The following is a 26,220-nucleotide window of genomic DNA, read 5'->3' on the forward strand; positions in this document are numbered from 1 at the left end:
CCGAGAAAACTCCAGCCCCGGCCCATGGAGTGCCGTTTGGATCTATTCCCGGATCTGATCCTGTAAAATGCTAGCCAGGATTGTCACCATTCTTTTTGTACCTCCCGGAGCTGCAAAATATTCTTCTTGCACATAATCTCTCCGGAAACATGCAACGCTGAAGTTTCGCCAATGATTTTCTTTTCCTTCGACATCATAGCTTTATTCAACAATGGTAACTTGCGATTCCTGAGTTGCATAAAAAATGCGATACTCGTTGAAGTCCCACTGGGCGTGGCAATCTGTTATCGCTGAAATTTTCGTCGATGATGGCCCAACGGAGCTAGGCCAGTCGAAATCGATAAGAATTGAATTCCCCGATCTACTCAAGAAAATATCCGGGCTGGTCTCGCAACGAAATTGAATGCACGAAATCATCCAGGTAGAATCGGATGTGGTAAACAACTCGGGAGTTGATCTTTTGTAGCAAAACTTGAGGTATACTGAATCGATTGGAGGAAGAGTAACACAAATAAAATTCTAGAAATTAAATCTAATTGCATTAAGAATTAAATAGATAAATTATGGGAATGAAAAATACTAAAAAATGGGAGAGTCTTTGAAATTAAAGAATTAGGTTACAATAATTAAAAACCGAAGAAATGGAACAAGAATAAGAATAGGATAAGATAGGAAAAAATAAGCAAGGGGAATTTATGTTTTAACGGACGATGTTCATTCCTATTTTTTGCTCTTTTAAATATCTGTAAATTTAATTTATTCCTCAATTTTCTCTATTTCATTATTTTAATAATCAATTTCTCATTTCTCCATGCTTCCTTTATTGGAGTTAGGTTTACCTCATCCGAGACGGGTTTTTGGGCTAGTCCAACTCTCATTAGTGGTAAACCTTCGGACTTGACTGAGCTGCCTTGTGAAACCTCTTAGTTGAACTTAAAAATTGCTTTAAGGATAATAATATTTATGTAATATTTTAATATAAAAATTATTTTTTAATATTATATAATAAATAATAAATAAATATTTATTTTAATATTTTGAAAAATAAAATAAAATAAAATAGTAAAATTCAATCTAAAACCACACAGCAAGCAAGCAAACAAACAGAGATTCACGCCCAGCTCATATGTATGTATATATATACATACATACATATATGTGGGCTTCAATTGCTGTGCAGTTTGATTGTAAATGTGTGAGAGCGAATTGATTAGGAATGTCGCAGAGTGTAATGAAAGTGGCGGTGGTGGGCGGCGGAGTGAGCGGCCTGACGGCGGCGTACGTTCTGGCGAATGAAGGAGGGGCGGAGGTGGTTCTGTATGAGAGAGAGGATCACGTCGCCGGTCCTACTGGAGCTCAGCCCCCCAAATTTGGCTTCCTGCTCTACAATCCTGTACGCCAATTTCTTCTTCTTTTCCCTCACTTTGCTTTCTTTCTTTCTTTATTTACAAAATGAAAACAACTTTATTATTTATGATTTTTGGAATTTTTTATTACTTATTCAAAATTATAAAAGTATAATGCTGAATTGTAAAAATTGTGTTAAAATATGTATTTTTGTTGGTTTTAAATGTTTTGAAAGATAGAATAATACTAGTATCTTTATTTATGTGAGTAAAAGTGTATATTTTTTAATTTTTTTTTTAAAAAAATTAGGAATAATATAAATGTTAAAATGACACTTGTGTGTTGTGTTATTTTTAAAAGTTTATTTAGTTGTTCTTTGAAATTAATTTAAAGTAAATGGTTGATTTGTGATTTTGTTTATATAATAGTTTGATATACTCCCTCCTTTCTCTCTTTTACTGTAGATACATTAAAATTTAGAAGAAATATAATAGTAAATAATTAAAAATGTATTAGTAAAAATAATTATTATTTAATAAAAAAAATTCAATATTAATATTAAAATAACTAATAAGTATAATTAAAATTAAATAAAAATTAAATTAAAAGTTTTAAAATTAGATTAAAGTGTATAATACTTTTCCAAAAAAGGAAAACGACATAATAAACAGAAATGAAAAGATGAACACGGTATGTAGGACGGAGGAAAAAATATTTTGGAACGTAAAATGATATATTTTTATTTGAAAATGTACAATAGTAATAATATTGATTTTAATTCAAAACTATAACAATACATAAGTTTTTATTAATTATTGAAAATTTCAAAATGTTATGAGAAATTGTAACATTATCATTGTCCGGATAAAAAGATTTTTTTTTTTTTTTTTTTTATTGTTGTGCAAAAGATATATTATAGAAATATATATTATATTTTCTTTTTAGAAATATGATTTAAATTTTATTAAGAATAATGTAAAAAACACAAAAAAAAAAAAGAGCCTCAGTACATCTAAAAAAATATAAGATTAAGAAAATCAATTTAGATATATTATTAATACAAAAATTAATATTTTAAAATTTCACAAATTTATTATACTCCCTCCGTCTCGGCAAAAATAATGTTTTTTGTTTAAGCAAGACAATTTAAGTAGTATAGAGTAGTTATTTAAATAATGCAAATTAGTTTTATAAAAATGATTAATTTTTTTTTAAAATATGTGTTTAAATATTTTTAACATTATATCTCAATAAAAATATATCAAATATGAATTTTATTATGTAGAAAATAAAATTTTATATAATAGAAATAAATATAAAATATATTTACTTATTTATCATTACCACAAATTAGTTTTATAAAAAAAAATGAGAATTTTTAAAGGTAAATAAATATATTTGTTAATTGAGGAGAAGTTAAGATGTTAGAAATTTAATTAAATTGTTGTATATTTGTTACATGTGTTTAAAATTGATAAATTTACTAAAACTAGAAATGAATCATCTTTAGTTGGACCGACAAAAAGAGAAAATCGATCTTTTGGGACGAAGGAAATATTTAGTTATATCTATGCATTTGTCTATATAATATAATTATAAGATTAGACAAATTATGTAGGAAGGAAGAAGTAATAATGATAATAATCAACAATTGTTTCTCGTGTAATTGCAAATACAATAATAATAATAACAATAATAATAATAAACAACGGCCTCTTGTATCATGATTTGAAAAGGTTAGAGCCCTATTCGTTTTCTTGTCCCGCTAGGGATGCCCTAATGACGTTAGTGATTGTGAAGTCTAGTTTACAAGTTATTAGATTCGACTGTGTTTGTTTGGGGGTTTGAATTTTGAGTTAGGATTTGAATAGTAAAATTTTTGAATTTGAATAGTTGTATGATGTGATATAAATAGGTGTTGATGTGATGTTTTGAATGTAAAATTGATTTTTAGTATAATATAAAAAATAAAAAATAGGTGTTTGATTTGATGTTTTTTGGGGGAAAAAAAATAGGATGAATAGTGGAAATTAAATTCAATCCCCCAAACAAACACACGAGCGCACATTCGGATAGCGAGTACAGATTCCCACATTATAAAAAAAATTGTTGTTTGAAACCGCAAAATAAATGGCTAGGTAATCTAAACCATTAATGAAATATAGATGGTAGTGTCATTCAACTAGGCCACACAACGTAAGCAACAAATATTCCAATCAAAAAAAAAAAAAAAAAGCAAAAATCGTATTGTTTCGAAATTTTCTATGTATAAAAATGTTATGTTCTTCTCCATTTTTAAACTCTTTATTTGAAATTTAATCGTATAAAGAAGTTAAAGGATAATTATTAAAATTTTACATTCTCTCTATATTATGTTCACGTTGACGTTTTCTTGGGGAAATGATTTGACATTCTAATTATATTTTGAATTTTATAATTTACAATTTTTTAAATTGTAATTAGACAATGAGTTATTTTAATCTTTAACTTGTAATTATTTTTATTGTACGGTTATTATTTTTATTAATATATTTTAATTATTTACTAATTACACTATTCTTAAATTTTCGTATAGACAATAACCAAAACACATGATCTAGGACATGAGAATGAATACTATTTTATCTTTTAAATACCTGCATTTCGCATTTAGTATATACTCCATATTTTTCATTCATATGAACAATATATATTTATAGGAAACCAAATATAATGTAAAAAATATCATTACAAACAAAAACTATCTACCAACTATCATTTAAAATTTTAAATACAATAGTTTCTAATGATTGTGTTAAGAGTAAATGTATATATTTTCTTAATTAGACGGAGAGAGTCTAATACAATGTTACAAAATATTTAAAAATAAAAAAATAATAATAATAAAATTACGCAAACAATATTTAGTCTGTACACTCAGTATTTTTTTCAGATAAATTGATTTTTTGTGTGTGGTACAGAGAACTGTGTGATATAAATATATATATATTTTTTTTGTTGAATGATTGATTTTTTATGAGTGGATAATATATAGTATACTAATGTGCATGCATATTTTTATTTCTTTTAATAATATTTATGTGAAATTGTTCCATTGAGAAATACTTGGTGAACAGACTGATTGAGTTTGTTCATTTTTTGTTTTTTTATGAATGCATTTTTACATTACATATGAGAAATTATATTGATAATATAAAAAATAATATATATTTTTTTTAATTGTTAACTTTTTGTGAGTGAGTAAAATATATATTTTATGTGTATTGTGTTAATATATATTGTATTTTGTAAATAATATTTATGAAAAATCATTTCATAAAAATAAAAATAAAATTATAATTGAACAAACTCATTATAATTGTGCGTGATACTTTCACAATTTTCATTGACTAATAACAAACACTCAAAAAATACTAAATAAATACCAAATTTATTTAAGAAAAATATAGTTCAGTAAGTTAATGGTAGTAGTTTATGACATTATTTATTATTTTTATATTTTAAAATAAAAATAATATATATGATTAAAATAAATTTAAAATATATATTAAAATATTTTAAATATTGTATCTCAATAAAATATATATAATATGAATATTATTTTTGTAGACAATAAAATTTTATAAAATTGAATTACATAAAAAATTATTTTTTATTTATCTGTGATTAACATTGACTAAGGTTTTTATTTTCATATAAAAAAATATAGAGTTGTAAATATAGATAAAAAAAATATTTATATATTTAGGATAGATATAGAAATAAAAAATATAGAAATAAAAAAATATATAATGAAATTGAAGAGATACAAGTGAAGGAATTTTGAGTGGGATTAGCGAAAGAGATAGAAATAAAAGTGCTTTTAACGAATCCTATACATAAGATGTTAATAATTAATTTAATTTATATTTTTTAAATATATTTAATATCGATAAATTTACTAAAAATAAAAATATATCAATTATTTTCGAATAAATTAAAATGAAAAACTTATCAACTCTGACGAAACGCGCGAGTAGTTATCTATTTATTTTATTTTAGTGATTTTGAATAATTTTTATATTTGTCTAATATTTTATATCTAACTAAATACTATACAAGTGTGTAAAGATAAAAGAATTCGTTGATATAATGTTTTTATATCACATAATTTTTCATAAGTATTATTAAAAAATATAATATATATATACATATTAATACAATATATTTAATATTTATATTCTACTAATTTAAAAAAATCAACAATTCAATATAAAATATTATTTTTTATTTTATTGTCATAACTCCACATGGCTAACCTAAAAGACAAATTTATTAAAAGAATACAAAGCGAACAAATTCAGAATATTTTATTCAATTGTAGGATGTATAATGTCTAATAATGAATGCATGAGTTTGTTAACTTTGTCTTTTTGGATGTATGTATTTTTTTATATTCAATATTTAAAAATATATTGATAATATAAAAAATATTCATCTGTTCCAAACATAGTGCAACATTTGTTTCCAGCACGATAATTTAGGTGAGAGGATTAGTTATAATTATAATCATTGACTTGCGTCTAATAACCAACTATTCCTTATTTATTCGACAATCAAGGTACCCTCATTAATTGTTTCCCTAATTAGACTAGAACCTAGTGACTTCACAAAAAATTTAATAGCTTAACCGCATTCCGAATTATAAGAGTCTAGTTCAATTTTAAACAATTAAGCATAGATAATTTGAGAATTAAGTGATGTCATAGATAATTTGAGAATTAAGTGATGTGATGGAAAAAATGTATATTTATTTATTTATTTATTTATTTGGGTGATGTAAAAGGATATAATATGGAGTAAGAGTTAATATATTTAATTATTTTCTATTTTATAAATGTTTAAGGGTGGTTGAGATAAACAAATAAGAAAATGGTAAACTATTTTTTTAGTTATGTATCTCACCTCTTTTATTATTTTAGAACTTTAAATGGAATATATTTGAAAATAGTCCCGCAAATAAATTTTTTTTTTTGCTAAAATGGTTCTCTGGTGCCGAACTCGCCACATTGGCCTACCGTTGTTGCTGTAGTGTAGACGCGACTGACATGTCATTACCACAACGCAACCATAGAAAGTGAGAATATAGATATATTTATAGGATATAAATTCTACAACCACAATTGGCCATACTAATTATATCCTAATTGTTGTATATAACTTATTTAATTTATATATGTATATATATATGCCTTTGATCTTTCCGATAAAAAAAAATTAATATCCCAATTGCAGTCCCGTATGGGTTTACCCAGAGCGCATTAATCGGGTAGCGATTGCGGATTTTCACGTTATAATAATAATAATAATAATATCCTAATTGCATCCCAAATTTTAGGATATAATCGGACTTCATATATCTCCAAATTTCACATTTTCTGAAACGACAATGACAGTGCCAAGTATTTTCTTTTTACTCTTTAGGCTTGTTGAAACTATGCATAGCTTCACTTTTTTAAGGTCACAACCTTACTCAACAAATTTGTAGGATTTTCTACTTCTTCAATCTTCATAACTTGCAACTTCTTCTTTCAATGAGTTGACATATGTAGTAATATTTCAACTACACATGCTTTGTCCTTGAATGAAATATGAGATTCTTAAGCAAATGAATAGTGCTCTGATTATTATTGTAAAGTATGTCATTCTTTTGTTTTCTCCCCTGTTCACATGAGAAATTTTGCAATCATACTATCTCTTTGCTTGCATCAACTATAACTACATACTCAACCTCTATAGTAGATAATGCAATAATTTTCTACAACTTAGAAGCTCATGAGATCGCAATACCTCCATCTGTAACACATATCTTGGATATTTTTTTCTAAATAGAAAAAAATACTATTTTCTTGATTTCAAATAATATAAAAATAAATATATGTAATATGTAGTTCTTATTGCTATAACTTGCATTTATCAAAGTTTTAAGGACTGGAGTACTGAATAATATTATGTGATGCGTTTCAACCCCAACTACTCATTGTGTATATCATTATAATGTATTAAATGAGTATAGTTTTATATATAGCAATTTGAATAATACATTAATTTAATTTTTCTGAAAATAAATAAATGTGTCCCCTTATGTGCATAAATAAATTATAGTAAAATTTTAAAATTTAAAAAATTCAGCCCCCCTTCGAGTCGAGTCTAGTTCTGCCACTACCCATAAGTACCTGAGGATCAACTTCATTGATTCATAATGATTCCTTAGATTACTCATGAATTTGTTGAAACTCCCACTGCATGTTCAATGTCTGATCTTTTAGATATTATTACATATATAATATTTTCGATTGTTGAAGCATAAATAATGACCTTCATATCAGATTTTTCTGCATTCGTGTTAGGTGAGTTATTCTTAGATAGCTAAAACTGATTGCCCAATAGGGTGCTCACTGGCTTTGCCTTGGTCATTTGAATCTTGCAAGAATTTTTGCAATATACTTTTGCTCTATTCTGAATGATGCGCATAACCAAAACCTTTCATAGCAAATCATTTGAACAATTGTTTCTTCAAAGTGTCCAACTCGCGCTCAGCTGTTTCCACTATCTTCATATCATCCACATACACAAGAAGAATAGTATATCTCTTGTCATACCTTTTGAAGTAGCAACAATGATCAACATTGCAACTCGTGAACTTGATCTCGTGCATGAATCCATTAAATTTTTTGTACTATTGTGTAAGAGCTTGTTCTAGTCTATACAAGCTTTTCTTCGGCTTGCACACCACTTTTGTTTTTACCTTCAATAGCCATCTAGTTGTTTTATACATATATTTCTCCAAATCACCATGAAAGAATGTTGTCTTGATATAAATCTGGTTTAACACCATGTTTTTTACAACCACTATGCTCATAACTAATCTAATAAACATTATCTTCACAAAACACGTGAAGCGGTTCCAATATGGTCCTGAATCCTGAATTAATTATAAGCATAGAATTTGTTGTATAGATGAACAATTAAGACATTTGAAGGAGTTGATTAGTAAATTATATAATATAATAAATAAGGCAAACATAAATTCATGCATAAATTAAGGAGACAGAGATATATATGTAATATTACTTTATTATTGTGAAATTACTTAAACATTCTCACACCACAAAATATTAAACAAATTATATGCTCTCCGCCGATGTTGATTGATCCAATAAAATAAAATAGTAAACTTATAACTTGGAAGAAGATAGATCAAAATTATTTATATTCCCGTAAATATTGGCACCCTGTGGTCGAAGATGAAACTCAAGAAAGTCACAAACATAGTAAATAATTGTTTTTTCATTTATCGTGAAAGTAACATATGGAGGATTTATTTTCCATCATATTTGTATTCACTGAACATCAATTATACGTATACATACATCATACTTTTATTAGTTATCCAACACGGCGGTGGTTGTGTTAGGTGGTATTGAATCATAGCCAAAATCTATAAAAATAAATACGAATATTCATACTATGTTAGGAAGATTTAATTATACATTATTTGTCAAATTCAATAATTATGCGCATAGATGTAAGGGAAAAAAATAAAATGATCGAAATTAATTCTTGGGATCGATTTTAGATTTAATTAAGGTTTTTATGAGTAAAAAATTACTAAAAAAATCATGATTAATGTCAATGTTATTTTCTAAAAATAACTCTGTTAATTGAGGTTAATTTATATTTATATGTAGATTTTGAATTTTGGAAAATGCAAAAATCAAACTTACTTATTATAATGATTATTTTACTGTTTAAAAAAATGACATCGTATTGCGAGTTTGTGAATATCAATTTAAGATAAGATATATTATGTTTACTTTACCTTAATACATCATACTAGTGATATTATAAAACGTAGTTAGAAGACTGAATAGTATTTTACGTACACAGTGTTTAGGTTGAATTATCATCATAATGTCATATTACGTACATCAATTCATGAAACTATGTGCATCATATTTTACAAAGTTGAGTATCATTCACTTCTCCCAGCGCCGATTACTGGGAGAACACATTATTTTCAAGCCCCGATGATGTCTATATATCATATTATAATTATGCACATAAACACGGTTTTACTGTGCGAAAACAAATGAAAAAAAATAAAATGACACAATAAATTCCACATCCCGGCGATGCTTATTAGCTTGCTTCACCATGCATTGTTGTGCTCGGGATAAATGATAAGTCAAAACTCGTAGCATACAATCTCATCCTCCCAAAATTTTTGCCACTGAATTCACTTGGCATTCTTTAGGAAGAAAATATTGGAGCCCCAGGTGTGGCCGCCCATTCACCACCTCAAAGGGGGTGATCTTTGAAGCACCTTGATAAGTTGTGTTGTAATGGTATTCCCGCCAAGGAAGGTATCCCGCCCATTTATACGGCAGCTCGGAAGCAAAACAATGAATATATGTCTCAAGAACCCTATTAAGAACCTCCGTCTGTCCATCCGTTTTTGGATGGTAAGACGAGCTAAGTTTAAGAGCCGTCCCTCGGAAATGGAACAACTCTTGCCAAAATTTACTCAAGAATAAAGGGTCACAATCCGAAACAACCGATTTTGGCACATCGCACAATTTCTCATACAAATATGTCGGCATATTTCTTTGCAGACAATGACCTACGAAGCGCAATGAAATGACCAAAATTTGAAAGCCAGACCACCACCACAAGAATCACCTTATACCCGTGAGAACGGGGAAGTCCCGTGATAAAATCCATCGAAATATCTTCCCAAAGGGCAGACAGAATAGGCAAGGGTTGTATCGGGCCTGTTGGAGACATCGCCTCATGCTTCGATCTCTGACATACCAAACAGGCCCAGACATACTCCTGTATTGTTTTATTCATTCCCCGCCAATATAAGCCAACAACCAAGCGCCGATAAGTATGGTAAGTGCTTGCGTGCCCCCCTTGCAGTGTATCATGGAACTCCTTCAACAACTTTGGAATCCAACTTGAGCCTTCTGCGATGACTAAACAACCTCGATAATACAATGTTCCTCCTAACAACTCATAGCCTGGGTGAGCCGAGGAGTCGACCTTCAGTTCTTCAATAATTGCGAATAGAGAAGGACTTGATATTTTTTCCCGTGCCAATTCCTCAAATTCCAGCCACACAACCGAAGACAAAGCTGACAAGGTGGAGCCTGCCTCTCCTTCTTCACCATCCATATCGTACTATATCCGAGACAATGCATCTACTGCCGAGTTGACCCGGCCGGGCTTGTACACCACTTCAAAGTTATATCCCAACAATTTTGCCATCCAAATTTGTTGTCCTAGGGTCACAATCTTTTGGGACACCAAGTGCATTAAACTATGATGATATGTGCGAACCTTGAAACGTTGTCCCAGCAAGTATAGGCGCCAATGATGAACCGCAAGTACCAGTGCCATCAACTCACGCTTGTATGCTGATTTGGTCAGGGTACGATCCGCCTGTTCCTTACAAAAGAAAACTAAGAGCCGCTCATCTTACATCAATACTGCCCATACATCGGTGCCGAATGCATCACATTCCACAATAAAAGGCTTCTGGAAATTAGGCATCACGAGAACTGGGGCGGTTGTTAAGGCCATCTTCAATTGGTTAAAGGCAAGTTGTGCTTCCGATGACCATGAAAATTTTTCTGTCAAGTCCTTTTTCAACAATTGTGTTAAAGGTCTAGCAAGAGCCCATATTGACGTATAAACCTCCTATAGTATCCTGTCAAACCCAAGAAACCACGAACTCCCCGCGCCGAAGTTGGAGTAGGCCATGTCTCAACTACATGCACCTTGCCCGGGTCCATAGTGACCCCCACAACGGAAACAACATGGCCTCAATACTTTACTTCCACACATCCAAATGAATACTTTTCCTGTTCGCTGTGAATTGATTCTTCTGTAAAAGTTCCATCACAAGTATCAAATGCTTAACGTGTTCATCCACGTGCGACTATACACCAATATGTCATCAAAGAAAACAAGTACAAACTTACGCAGGTACGACCGAAATAGATCATTCATCGTAGACTGGAATGTCTCAAGTGCGTTAGTAAGTGCAATGAGCATTACCAGAAACTCGTAGTGTTTGTGCGTGCGAAACGCTGTCTTAGGCACATCCTCTTCTCGAACTCGAATTTGGTGATACCCAGAACATAGGTATATCTTTGAAAAAACCATTGACCTACCTAGCTCATCTAACATTTCCTGAATCACTGGAATTGGATATTTATTGGGCATGGTCACCTTGATTTACTCACGATAATCGATACAAAATCTCCAACTTCCGTTTTTCTTATTTACCACCAATACTGGGCTCGAAAATGGACTTGAACTTGGGTGAATAATCCCTGTTGTTAACATATCCTTCACCATGTGTTCAATCTCATCTTTTTTCAAACGACCGTAACGATAAGGCCATATAGAAACTGGGCTAGAACTTGGTTGGAGTTCTATACGATGATCATTGTCGCATATTGGGGGTAACCTTCCCGACTCCTCAAACACGTCCGCATACTGCTCCAACACTTTCTCGACATTCCCTTGGCCTGCATTGCTAACATGGCTCCTCGGGTCTGTACGCAACTCGCCGGTTCCACCACTAAAGCCCAAAAATCCGCTTCCGTTGTTTTCAATAAGGTTCGAAGTGCCACCGGTGAGTGCAACAGGGTCGGATCCCCTTGAAGGGTCACAAGCTCATTTCCTTGGTTCATTGCCATAGTACCCCAATTGACTCGCACATCTCCCAAATTTTGTAACTATGCCACTCCTAATATGACATCCATACTACCGAGCGGAAATATGTAACAATCGGCTACAATATATGCCTTGCCAACCCCCAATTGTAAGGCCCTACAGACTCCAGTACATGAAAGTCGTCTCCCATCCCCGAGCATCACCGTAAACAATCCATCTTATTGTATTGACAATGATAATCTACCCACCAACTCTTGCGACACGAAATTATGACTAGCACCGCTATCCACAAGTATCACCATTTCTATTCCGGTGAGCATTCCATAAACCCTCATAGTTTGCGGACCCGTGAAGCCCGCTAGTGAATACAAAGGTAGGGATGCATCCCCAATGTTTCCCTTTTGTCTCATTATTTCCATTCTTGCCGACTCGTTATCTCCATCATCCACCGGTTCTAGCCCGGAGTCCCAAGATTCCCCTTCGTCCATGATCAATGTACGTATTTGTTCAATGGGCACTCATGAGTCGGGATGTAGGGTTGTTTGCATCAAAAGGATAAACTTTTTGCTATAAGATCATTGATATCCTGCGGTGATAGTCGCATATATTGTGTCCTTTCCGAAGATTGCCTAGGGGTTGTCGAACATGATTTGTTGATACAGCTACTCAGAATACTCTCTTGCTTCGACGAACGCCCCGTTGACTAATTTACCATTGGTGAGCTCACTGTATTTCCTGCTCGGATAGAGGATGGTGGTCGGCTTACTCCATAATGGCCCATTTTCCTTCCTTGAGATTCCAATAATTCAATTTTTACACTACGACTTATCATGATTGCAGTGTCTAAGTCTCGGGGGTCCAATGGTCTTAATCTACTACGAATCGCCTAATCCAAAGAGCTAAAGAAGTATCCCAAAACATGTTCTTCCGCTAGATTCAGAGTTTGTTAGGCTAGTAGTAAAAACTTTTCGATATAAGTATCGATGTTCCCTTCTTGTTTTAGTGAAGCAAGTCGCTTGTAAGGGCTTCCTACGTAACAGTCATCAAAACGACGTATCATCACTTCCGTGAAATCGCGCCATGATCAATCTTCTTGCCTAGATTGAAAGTAGCGGAACCAATTCAATGCCATTCCTTCCAGGGCAACCATTGCTAGTAGTACTCGGCATTTCCCACAAAATCGTGTAGTTTAAATTTTAGCTCTACCTTTTCGATCCAGCCAATCAGATCAACAGCATTAAATATCGGCAGCGTTAAATTTGGTATTGCTACCGGGTTTTCAGAGGCTAGCGGTTGGCCCCCTATTGGTGGGGCGTTAGATTCACGCCTATTAGTCACACTCGAAGATCTTGTGGGGTCATTAACCACAGTTGTAGGGCGGGTAGTGCCACCCCGCAAGGCTATCATCAACTCAGGAAATTGTTCCATAATTTGGCTCTATATGGCTTCTATCCGAGTCTGCATCTAAGTCTGCGTTGTCTTAACCATATCCACCTGTTGTCGTGTCTCCGTATAGGCTGCAGCCAAGGCGGTTAGGTTATCTTTTAACGCGCTGAGACAATTGTCCACATGTCTGGATGTGTATTCACCATCCCTACTGAGATCCGGCAGGTCGGACCAATTGATACAAAGTAAAATATGAATCCTTATTGAATAGAAAAAATAGAAAATAACGGAATGTCTTCCGTCCCAACCAAAAAGTTGATTCCCAAAACCCTAGATGCCCCAAGACTTGTGACTCTTAACATATTTAAAGACTTCTTAGTGGGGGCTAATGACCCAATAATCTTATTATTAGACTTAATAATATAATTAAATATAAAATCCAAAATACTCAAATAATTAAAGTGCTACCATCAACCCAAAGTGGGTTGCTTATCTCCGGATCCACCGCGAGTAAACCACTGGTAGTCGATCCTCAACACGTTGCCAAGGTTTGTCGGTATCACAAATCTTCATCAGTTGAACCTTTGCAACAAGTTGTTGGGCAAAATTCTTTATTTCACGTGCAATCACCTCTTAGGTGGATTTCAAAATCTTTCTCCAATAGTTTTCCTAAACTAATAATATTTGTCTTCAAGTTTGGAGCATAGCAGACATCCAAAATGAACTGAAGTTCATCATTCATTAATCGAATCAAAATGTCTCATCTTCCATGGAGTAGAATTCTCGAGTTCTTGTCAAGGTGACTTGACTAGCGTTGGTATCCTATTATAATATATTTCTTGATTTCCAACATATGGTTACTTTCTTATGTATCTAAATATCACAAGCTCACTACTTTAGTATCTTCTTCATGCACCATTGGGAACTTGTTTTTTAGTGATGAAAATATTTGCGCTTGAATCCACACTATTTGTACTTCTACATTTATTGGCATAAAGACCACACCTATGACAGTTGTAGCAATATATATGCAACTTGTCATTCCACCAAGAGCTTTCATCGCCACACCCTCTACTGGCATTAGGCTGGTGTTTTCTTTGGTCATCATTTGGAATCCTTCCATGAACACCACTACTTCCAAACTTTCTTTCATGTTAATTTCTTCCATTGCCCGAACGTTTTCATATCCTCCTATATTTTTGATAAAATGGCTTCATATATGAATTCTTTTATCCATTTATTTTTTAGGCAAAATAGAATAAACCTCTCTTGTGGTTTTCTGAAGTTGCTGAAAATCCTCCATAGTTCTAAAACTCTAAAAAACCTACTCATGGTTTCTAAAAGGTTGCACAGTTGCCTCTCATCTCTACATCTCATTAACAGATGTTATATTTTACTAGAATTGACCGTTATGCCCCTATTTATAATTTATAATTTACTTATATTTGTATCAGATTTACTTTGTCTCTCTACTGCTTTTCTTTCTTCTCTCTCCACGCACAGAACTCCTAGAACTCCCATGTTTTTCTTCCTTCTTCTACTTTCTTTTTATTTTTATAATAATTAATAATATACAATAATTTAATTTATAAATATATTATTTTATTAAATATATATTTTTACTCTAATTTATTACCCAATACACATCCACATTCCATCCGCCGCCCGCAACAGGTTGTTCTTCTCTTCTTTTTATTATTCTTCTTCTTCCCCAATTCTTTTCTTTATTCCTTCTTATTTTCTTCTTCTTTCTTCTTTTTCGCAATCGCCGCCACCGCATTAAGTTCTTTCTGTACTTTCTACTTTTCTCCAATTTTTTATTTCTTCCTTCTTTTTCCCTCCTACACCGTCTCCGTCTGCGGTTCAAAAAAAATATAAATAATGATTGAGCCACCGGTTCAAACCGTCGCATTTTGTTAAATGCCAAAATTGAACCGTCGGAACTAGTCCCAGTTTGAATCCTATTTGAACCGGCAGTTTGGAACCGAATGGAAAGTTATGTGAGGTTGATTTCTTATATTTTTGGGTTAGGCTGGGTGAAACAGATGAAGAAATCGGTGAGCAAAATCTGAGCAATTACTGGCATTCTTGTTTCCATCTTCGTTCAATCGATTAATTGTGTTTTAAATTGATTTTAAGTTTAATTTTCCCGTTTTGTGATTGTGGATGTACGTCTGTTGTGAGACCAAACCACGTTAAATTCTCGTGTCTTGTTCCCTTGTGTGTTCTCAACAGTACTGATAGGTAAGCCTGATTCTACGAAAAATGATAACTTTTCTCAGCTTGATAGACAGCTCTAAGTATAATTTGACTAACCTTGACCCGAGACATTGGGTTCAATACAACTCAAGCGAAACCACCTAGGTGATGCTGCAAATTCTCGCTAATATGTTTGAGAAAACGAAGGTAGAAAATAAAGTATATTTGGTTCACAATCTGTGCAATATGAGGATGTCGTACAACACACCAATTCCTATGCACTTGAGTGAGTTCAATCAAATCACCCAGGAACTGGCATTGGTAAAATTTGAATTGGATGATGAGATGAAAACAGTGTTTCTACTATTCTCCCTACCGGAAAGTTCAAACCTGACAATGACGGTAGTAAGTTCAAAATATGGAGCCACACCAATGAAATTTGATAACATTATATACCTAATTTTGAACTAGGATACTAGCAGAAGATCTGAACCCAATGGGAGCAATTTAGTACCCTTGACTAGAGGAATAAGCTATTATCGAAACAAGTCTGCATGCATGAGGTCTAAGTCCCGAGAAAAGTCTAAAAACATGTCCCAGGTAAATGATGAAATTGTAGAAAGCTTAAAAATTACCTATCTAAATGTAGGGAACCAATAAGGAGAAAAAAGAAGAGTCCGACGCAACTTATACAATAACAGAAGAGGTTCAAGATGCATTGATAATGACTATACACAAAAATGAGGATGAATAGGTGGTTGAAACTAAATCATCATACCATTCCACTTCCATTGTATCTGGTATGACTTCTTATACTCTTATGGGTTTGGGTATGATTATTAAAACTCCAGCCGATTAGTTGTGTAAATTGCATGATGTTCATTACATTTCTGGATCCATGATAAATTAGATATCTATTGGCTAGTTAGATGATATTTAATATTGTATTAGAATCGGTGGAGGAAAATAGAAAGTCAGGCTTTGAGCATTGACGATCAACAAAGGTCAAATTTTGGAATGCTTCATGTTAGTGACCCATAGTTTAGTAAGTTCATATTTTCAGGTGTCATGGAAGATGCCAAATTATGGCATGCATGGATGGGTCACATAAAAGACAAGGTATTGAAAATAATGCAAAATGAAGGGTTAACTCCCAAAATTTTCAAATCCCGAAGTTCGCAGCTGTGAGCACTTTATTCTTGGCAAGAAAAAAAAGGTAATATTTTCATATTGTAGAAAATTAAAGTAATAAAAATTAGAGCTAGTACACTCAAACGTGTGGGACCCAATACCTATAACCCCTTTCAGGGGTGTGTCATTTTATAACTTTTATAGATGACTCCACGAGAAATATATGGGTATACTTGAGGTATTCAAGAAGTGGAAAGCCCTGGTAGAAATTAAGACGAGTCTCAAATTGAAGTGTCTTAGATCTAACAATGTTGGAGAATATAAAACACTCAAGTCCTACTGTGTCAAGCAAAGAATCAGACTCGAAAAGACTGTATTAGGGACACCCCAACAAAATAGAATTGCTGAAAGAATGAATCAAACAATGACTGAACGTGTATGGTGCATGCATCTAAAAGGTGACCTATTGGAGATATTTTGGGCCGTGACGATAAACAAGTGGCTCACCTAATCAACCGAGGACCTTCAGTACCCCTAGACTTTGGCATTTCTGAAGAAAAATGGAGTGGTAAAAATGTAGAATTAAAATATTTAAAAAATTTTGGTTGTTTAGCTTATGTCATATCTACTAGTAATAAGCTGGGTCCAAAATCAATAAAATATACCTTTACTGGGTATATAGGGGAGATGAGTTTGGATATTGATTTTGAGATGATGAAAACCGAAAAGTGATCAGGGGCCAGGATGTAGTATTTGACAAGACTTCATTCAATAAGGAGAGAAACAAAATGAAGACTTTCACACAACATGACAAAGTGCAAGACTTCACATCAAGAGTTTCATATGCCATCCGAGACATTGGAACAACACCCCATTCAGGTGAGTAAGTTCAAAATGATGGTCTAGCTACTCCGGAACAACATTATTCTAGATCCCCTAGAATAAAATAATGATCCAAACATTCCGTTGGCTATCAAAAGAGAAAAGAGAAAGATACGCCAACCCTAGAGGTATTCTCCATGCCTAAACTTTATTCGTTTAACTGACTGTGGAGAACCAATGTCTATTGCAGAGGTTCAAACCATCCTGATCGTGATAAATGAAAGCTTTCCATGAAAGAAGTTATTAAAGCTTTGGAGACTAACAAAAATTGAGAATTGTGAGAATTTCCCAAAGGAAAGAAAACATTAGAAAACATGTGGGTGTTCACGATAAATGAGGAAGTCGATGACTCAAAGAGATACAAGACAAACTGGTGGCAAAGGGATTCCAACAAAGATATCAAATTGACTGTATGGACGTATTCACCCTAGTGGTCAAAATCACAACGTTTCGCTTGGAGTTAAGCATTGTTGCCACAAAAAACCTTGAGTTGCAGCAACTTGATGTCAAAACTCTTTTCCCGCATAGACACCTGGATGAGGAGATTGATATAGTCCAGCCAAAAGGGTATTCAGTTGATAAAATTTTGGTGTGTAAGAAAGCTTGTACGGTTTAAAACAAGCTTCAAGGTAGTGGTATAGAAAGTTTGATAATTACATGCTCGAGATCGGATTTGAGCACACAAATGCCGATCACTACTGCTACTTGAAAAGGTAAAAAAACTTCCTACCTATTTTTATTACTATATGTTTGATGATATGCTATTAGCCAGTGATAGTGTAGAAAAGATAAACCAGTTGAAACAACAATACACATGTTTATTCGCCACAAAGGATCTTGGTGATGCTTGAAAAGTTCTTGGGATGTGGATAACTCGGGATAGACAATAAGAGTGGTTGAGGTTGTTCCAATCAAAATATATTAAGAAGGTTTTGGAAAAATTCAACATGTTAGATGCCAAGTTAATAAGTACTCCACTTGCTGCATAGTTCAATCTGTCCAACAGAGACTCACCACAGTCAGAGTTGGTACTTGAGAAAATGGCTGATCTTCCATATGCTTCAACAATTGGAAGTTTAATGTATATGATGATGTGTACCAGACTAGACATCGAATATGCTGTGTGGATCGTCAATAGTTATATGAGTAATCCAGAAAAGACTTATGTCTACTATTAAAAAATAATCCTTACTTTGTGTGATTTTGTGGATGCTAACTTAGCAAGGAGTGACTTGGACAAAGAGAGAAGCACCATTGATATGTTTTTATCTTTGGCGGCACTACAGTGATGTGGGTATCGAATCTGATGAAAGTATTTGCACTATAAAAAATTGATACTTAATATATTGTTGTGACAGAAGCTGCTAAGGAAATGGTGTGGCTAAAAGGATTTCTGAAGGAATTAGAAAAAAGTCAATTGAATGGGAAACTATACAATGATATTCAAAACGTCATTCACTTGGGAAAGAAACCTGAATTTCATTCGAGGACCAAGTACATCAAATAAAATAACTTTAAAAGATTTAGCGGGAGAGAAATCTAACAGAGATGTTTACAAAAGTTGTCACCTTCGACAAATTGAAGCTGTGTTCAGCCTCAACGGGTCTAAATGATTGAAAAGACCCGACAGACCAAGTCTAGCGAGAAACCAAAGAATGGTGGAAACCTATGTCGGAAAAGAAGGGGAGATTTGTTGAGCAATTCTTTCCCCACATCATCACTATTTGTCAAGGAAGAGAAAAATGTAACAGATTTATGTGGTTTAATTATGACTTAATTTTGGCTTCAAATGCATTCATAATGTAACAAATTTATGTGGCTTAATCAAGGCTTACTGTGTCTTTAAATATAGGATTAATAGGCTCATTTCTTGCTGTAAATGATCAAGCAATTTTGGGCACGTGATTTGATCGGGAGGTAGGTAATGTGTGTTTGCTTATAAATACATGTTTGAAATTCTCATTTTAATCTAAGAACCAAACACAAGTAAAGTGTAGTACGTGTGGAAGTTGTGGTAGTCAAGAGTAATCGTTGTAATTCTCTTTTTCTCTATTGTTAATATCTCTTGGTATGGCCGCTCTCAAACGTAGGTAGTAATATCGAGCTAGGTAAACAAATATTTGCGTGCTTTCATTTTGTTGTTCATAGCACTTGTTATGTTCCAATATATACTTTAGTGTATATCTTGGTTGAGTTTGATCCCAACAATGTAATGGTGAGATCTTACCTATCCTTTCACTTTAGATATATATATATATATATATACCTAAATTGTCTTTTAAGTAACTGGTGGTTCACCAACTTGTTCTTCAAGAAACTTCTTCACAATTTCCAAACAATCTTAAGAACCCAAGAATGCTTTTACTTTAATCTTCAAAATGTTGTAATTGTCTTTGGCAAGACGAGGAAATTTGGAACGTTAACATATTTTGTATCATAGTTTCAGCTAGAGGCAATCGAAAAAGAGTAGAAGAAGCAACTCAATAAGATAATTAGAAGCACAACAATACAAAACACAAATAAAAATAAATAGATAAATCTAGCAACAACACAATTAAAATTTTCAGCAATTTCTACACAAGTCCAACATCAGTTGATACCACATTGTTGGAGCAAAAGTGAAACAATGATGAACAAAGAAGAATTTTATTTCTCTTGTGGAGGCCTTTTGACAATCTCCCACGCAAATCATCACTCGTGTTTCTATTTGATGATATAATCTTGATGAAGACCTCTATTTATGAGGTTTTTAACACGCATCAACCTTTTACATTAATCACATACCCACTGTAATATTAATAATTCACCAAATATATTCTCCCACCCTATATTAATTCAATTTTAATGTCCAACAAGTTTCTTTGAAATGAATTATTGTTTGATATGATATTCGGTATAGAAATTGGATATATATGTTGGACCAGATACACATATCCCAATATTTGTTAGGTAAATTTGGTTTGAAATCTTTATTAATATTTGTACCATTTTGTTGTATCAAACAGGTTACATATCCCGACATGGTGGAATTTATGAATAGCTTAGGAGTTGACATGGATCCCTCGGACATGTCATTTTCGGTGAGCTTGTCAGAAAGCCGACAATGGGAATGGGGAACAAGTAATGGTCTCTTGAGCCTGTTCGCTCAAAAGGCCAATATAATCAATCCATCCTTTTGGAAGTTCATTCGAGAACTCAACAAGTTTAAAATTGACTCCATCAAGTGAGTAAAACCACAAGAAAAATAGCTGTGTAATGAGTAAAGAAATACGATAAGTTTCACGAGCATGATAAGCAAAAATATTGTGAATTTTCAGTTATTTGGACAAGCTTGAACACAATCCCGGCATCGATCAAAATGCAACGATGAAGCAATTTCTTACTTCCTACCAGTACTCCAAATCGTTCCAGAAGGCTTTCCTTGTAAGCTTCTCACATATTGTCCAAATATGTATGTATGCAAAGTGACTGGTAACTTAATTACTTATTTTCAGGTTCCATTCTGTGCTTCAATTTGGTCGGGTGGTTCTTCGGATGTAATGAATCTATCAGCCTACACTGTGCTTTCTTTTTTCAGAAATCACCACACTCTTCAGGTAAATTTTATTTGTTCATTATATTTGCAACATCATCAACTTGTCAATTTCTGAATAAGGAATCATGATTATTTTCAACTGCGTTCTGGTTATATTTTGTCCAGCAACTCTATGGTCGTTCTCAAGGGCTGAATCTGAAACAACATTCAGAAGATTACATAACAAGAGTACGCACATTGAAAATAATTATATCCAAGTCATAATAACTGTTTTACATAAATACCACCTGATCTCATTCCCCTTCTACTAAACTTTGAAACAGATCAAGCATCAGTTGGAACTCCGAGGTTGTCAAATAAAAACCAACTCCGAAGTACACTTAGTTTCAACTAATGAAAACCGTAAGATTGTTTGATGTTACCATTCTATGTAGCTGTATGTAAGCAAAACTATTTATATATGTCCTCAACTATGTATGTATGTAGGTTGTTCTGTGATTAGTAAGGATGGGTCAGATGAAGCATACGATAGGTGCATAATTGCTTTGAATGCTCAAGACGCTTTGAAATTATTAGGGAAAGAAGTGACGTATGATGAGTTAAGAATACTTGGAGCATTCCAATATGCCAATAGGTATCAACACATATTAATCTATCATTGCATACAAATCAAATCCACGAGTCATTTAAATTATTCTTTTATGTAGATACGGTATACATATTTTGGGTTTTGAGTGCAAGTGATTCTTTTTCCTTTATCTTCTTAATGGCAGCGATGTTTATCTTCACCACGACAATAGTTTAATGCCCAAGAATCGGTCAGCTTGGAGCTCATGGAACTTTAAAGAAACCAGTGATGGCAATGGCTACTATATTACATACTGGCTTGATCCAGTGAAGGTGTGTGATAGAAATTATTTTTCAACTGTGACAGGCTTCACATTTACCTCACAACATCTTTGTTCTTGTAACAATGAAAACATAATTGCAGAATTACATGGGTGAGACGGGGCTTCCATATCTTTTGTCTGTGAATCCACCTTGTGTGCCTGAACATATGTTGTGCAAGTGGTCTACATCCCACCCAATCCCCTCGGTGGCGGCATGGAAAGCTTTGTCTGAACTTAATCTTATCCAAGGAAAGAGGAGATTATGGTTTTGTGGTGCATATCAAGGTGCATATTATCATTGTATATTTATTTTAATTCAGTAAATTTTGTTTATTATGCTTTCTTAACATTCTTGATTTTAATTCTTCTCATATTATGCATTTCCCAGGATATGGCTTCAACGAGGATGGATTGAGGGTACTATTTTATTTCACACTTGTCTCGAGCAGCGCTTTTTTATTTTTATTTATAGTTATCGCTAGCTATATGTTTTTGTATAATCGAATGATATGTTGGATTGTTGCAGGCAGGTATGCATGTTGCAAATAATCTACTAGGGAAAGGCTTCAGAGTTCAAAAAAATAATCCAAAGCACATGGTGCCATCTTGGCTTGAAGCAGCAGCTCGTCTAGTTGTGACTACGTTTTTCGGGCATTTTATTGCCACTGGATGCCTAATGTAAGATTTTCATGGTATACAGAGTGATTAAGTCTAAAATATTCGTATGAAAACTGGTTAGTTATAACACAATGTGTGATACACACAGTCTAGTAGAAGATGGCGGCGCAAGTTTTACATTTGAAGGTGCTAGAAAGTTGAACGTCCCGAAAGTCTACTTGAGAGTACACAGTCCTCGGTTTTACTGGAAGGTTAACAGGATTTTATTTATTTATTTATATTTTTGAATTACCACCACCTCAATTAAAAGTTTAAGATTGTTGTCAAATGACAACCACATCTAGAAGGATAACCATTGCAGGCTGCAACAGAATCCGACATAGGCTTTGCCGATGCTTACATCAATGGGGAAATATCATTTGTAGATAAGAAGGAAGGTCTCCTTAACCTAATCACAGTAAGATTAATTCTCATTTGATTTAGTAGGGTGTTTACTTTTATATTCAGTGTCCCTGTCAAGCATTTCTTGCATGGGGTGACAATATAATATTGACTACGCTATTGTACATGTATAGATATTTTCAGCCAACATTGAACTAAGCACTTGTGCATCAAATGTCGGAAAGAAAAGGTAATGAATGTCATGTAAAAATTTGATTGTCTACTCCTTCTATGAAAAAATTGGTCGTCATCGTAACAGTTGTAGTGTATACATAACACAGAGGATGGTGGACGCCATTGCTTTTCACTTCAGTCATTGCATCTGCAAAATACTTTTTCAACAACATTTCAAAGAGAAATTCGATACCTCAAGCCCGACTGAACATCGCCAGTCACTATGACTTGGTAAGCCATTTTCTTCCTGAATAACTACTGTTCCGATCCTCTATGTTTGTACACCGACATCTTTGTATCTTATTCTTTACAGAGTAATGAATTATTTTCCTTGTTTATGGATGAGACAATGACATACTCGTGTGCAGTATTTAAGGTTAGTATTGAACTTCTCTGGTGTCATGCAGATCATGCATGTGTTTGTTTAATTTTCTTACACAACTTATCCTATAATTAATTTTGTCTCTAGACACCGAGCGAAGAAGACTTGAAGACTGCACAATTGAGAAAACTGCATGGTCTGATCAACAAGGTGGTGTGATACATTTGACATAAAATAATTCTAGTATTTATGCAATTCTAATTTATTTAATTTCTAGCTACTCTCAATGCATACAAACACTAGAACAAAATGTTGACCTTAGCTCAAATTACCAAATCTCTGGTGACATTCATTAGTAATGAAATGAGCAGTTCCAGAAAGAAGGTGATGCTTATCAACACTGAAGCAAGCAACTAATTAATTGCTATAACTCAAATTCGCGTAAGGTGAACTGATAGAATGGTTGCTTAATTAGTTAGGCCCGAATGACTTGTGAATGATTCTAAATTATATAGGCGAGAATCGATAGTGAACACCACATTCTAGAGCTGGGATGTGGTTGGGGAAGTTTGGCGATCGAGGCGGTCAAACGAACAGGATGCAAATACACAGGAATCACCCTCTCCAAAGAACAAGTCAAGTATGCAGAAGAGGCAGTAGAGAAAGCAGGCCTCCAGGTATAGTTTTTAATTGGATGAATGCAGAAAGGAATACCAACTCGTTTTTATAAGGTAGATTTTTATAGTTTGCATAGAAACCTCAGTCTGTTAAAACAACATACGAAAACAAGGGACTTAAGTAAGTCTCAATATACATCATGTTTAATTAGTCTGTTTCTAACTTAACATATATATATAATACATGGAATTTCAGGATCGGATCAAATTTATTCTATGTGACTACCGCGAATTACCTCAAGGCTGCAAATATGACAGGATAATATCATGGTACTTACTGTATTGAACACTAGTGTTGTGAGCATGCACGATTCAATAATATATAAATTGAAATGAAATGCTGAATATTTACTTTTAGCGAGCTCATGGAGGCCGTGGGGCATGAGTACATGGAAGAGTTTTTCAAGTGTTGCGATGTTGCGTTAGCGCCTAATGGTATTTTCGTCCTTCAGGTATATATGTTTGTATGTATATTATATTATGCACGCCATTTATTGATATCCCAAATAGTCTATATTTTACTTTACTGATCAGTAGAGTCTTTCGATCATTAAATTTGTGTTTTTGGGCTTTAGACTTCAGCAATAGCAGACAACAAGTACGATGAGTACAGGCTCAGTCACGGATTCATCAAGGAATATATTTTTCCTGGAGGATATGTACCTTCGCTTAGCAGAATAACATCAGCCATGGCAGCTGCATCAAGCTTCAGGTCAAACTAAAGAATTAATTCATTTTCTACTGAAATTGATTAGAATGAATCAGCTCATCGGTGTTGTTATATTATATATAATCAATCAATCAATCAATCTAGGGTGGTGGATGTACAAGATAATGGAAGCAGTTACTATTACACCCTTAGACATTGGAGAAAAAGATTCCTTGAAAACCAGAGGTACGCACGCTATGCATAATGCACATACACACATACATACATATCTATCTTCGCTAGCTCTCACACAATATAATGCAAGAAAACACAATTAAAGGTATACTCCAAGATTTTAGTGTTTGTTCGATTATTATATAGCTAGCTGTGAATGAATAGTATTAAATAATGCAGATGATTTGTACTTGTTTTCAGCAAAATCATGGCTCTTGGATTTGACGACAAGTTCATTAGGACATGGGAATATTATTTCGACTATTGTGCTTCTGGATTTAAGGGACGTGTTCTTGGAAATTATCAGGCAAGTCTTGGATGGATTATGTATATATATATATATATATAATTATTGCTGTCATGCATGTGAATATAGATCTATATCTTTGACAGATTGTCTTTACTCGACCCGGAGACGCTTCGCTCTTGGGTAATGATCCACACGAGCCTATGATTTCTTTCTATTGATAGTTGATACCGTCCGTCCATCCATCCATCCATCCATCCATCCATCCATCAGTTGATTTCTTCATCTTCCAATGGATCGATTGCACCTCTCTCAGTTATAATCGGAGTTACTGCAACCTTGTGTGTGCGAGTGAACCTTCATATGCTGAATTAATATATTGTTGTGTGTATATGGACAGAATGAGAAATAAGACCTTATTGTATTGTAACTGTTATGTGGACCTGGATTATGCATGTGCATGTAATATCCCTTCAATAAATAAAAAATCGTATATTTTTACGGTAATATTCTTATATTTGTATAATTTACTCTACTGAATATCATTGTATTTGTATTATATGAGACTAATCCCATGTATTTTGTTTTTGTCATTTGTCTTGTAGTACATTTTTTATATAATAATTAATATTAAAAAAAATTGTATAGGATCCGTTGGAATGAGGCAGTAATAATTTAAAATTAAAATTAGAATATACCAGCAAATTATTATCATTTTTTTTTAAATATGGTTTTATATTATAATATAATATTTTAAAAAATA

The 26,220-nt window shown here is 33.2% G+C and overlaps 1 protein-coding gene across 1 annotated transcript; it reads left to right on the forward strand.

Moving 5' to 3' along the window:
* The first annotated feature begins 1,103 nt into the window (after positions 1-1,103).
* LOC127247608 (uncharacterized) lies at positions 1,104-25,964 on the forward strand. The gene is made up of 24 exons (XM_051269541.1): positions 1,104-1,393; positions 20,676-20,893; positions 20,988-21,093; positions 21,165-21,266; positions 21,371-21,433; positions 21,529-21,607; positions 21,692-21,839; positions 21,979-22,105; positions 22,197-22,380; positions 22,484-22,512; positions 22,622-22,773; positions 22,862-22,964; positions 23,075-23,170; positions 23,289-23,344; positions 23,436-23,559; positions 23,642-23,704; positions 23,798-23,860; positions 24,166-24,327; positions 24,524-24,597; positions 24,686-24,779; positions 24,903-25,039; positions 25,142-25,222; positions 25,412-25,517; positions 25,604-25,964. Exons 1-24 carry the CDS (start codon positions 1,217-1,219, stop codon positions 25,676-25,678), a joined length of 2,619 nt encoding a protein of 872 aa, XP_051125498.1. The 5' UTR covers positions 1,104-1,216; the 3' UTR covers positions 25,679-25,964.
* The last annotated feature ends 256 nt before the right edge of the window (positions 25,965-26,220 follow it).

The sequence above is a fragment of the Andrographis paniculata genome, unplaced genomic scaffold (assembly GCF_009805555.1).
Source record: "Andrographis paniculata isolate CXL003 unplaced genomic scaffold, ASM980555v1 Contig11END, whole genome shotgun sequence".
NCBI classification, from domain to species: Eukaryota; Viridiplantae; Streptophyta; class Magnoliopsida; order Lamiales; family Acanthaceae; genus Andrographis; species Andrographis paniculata.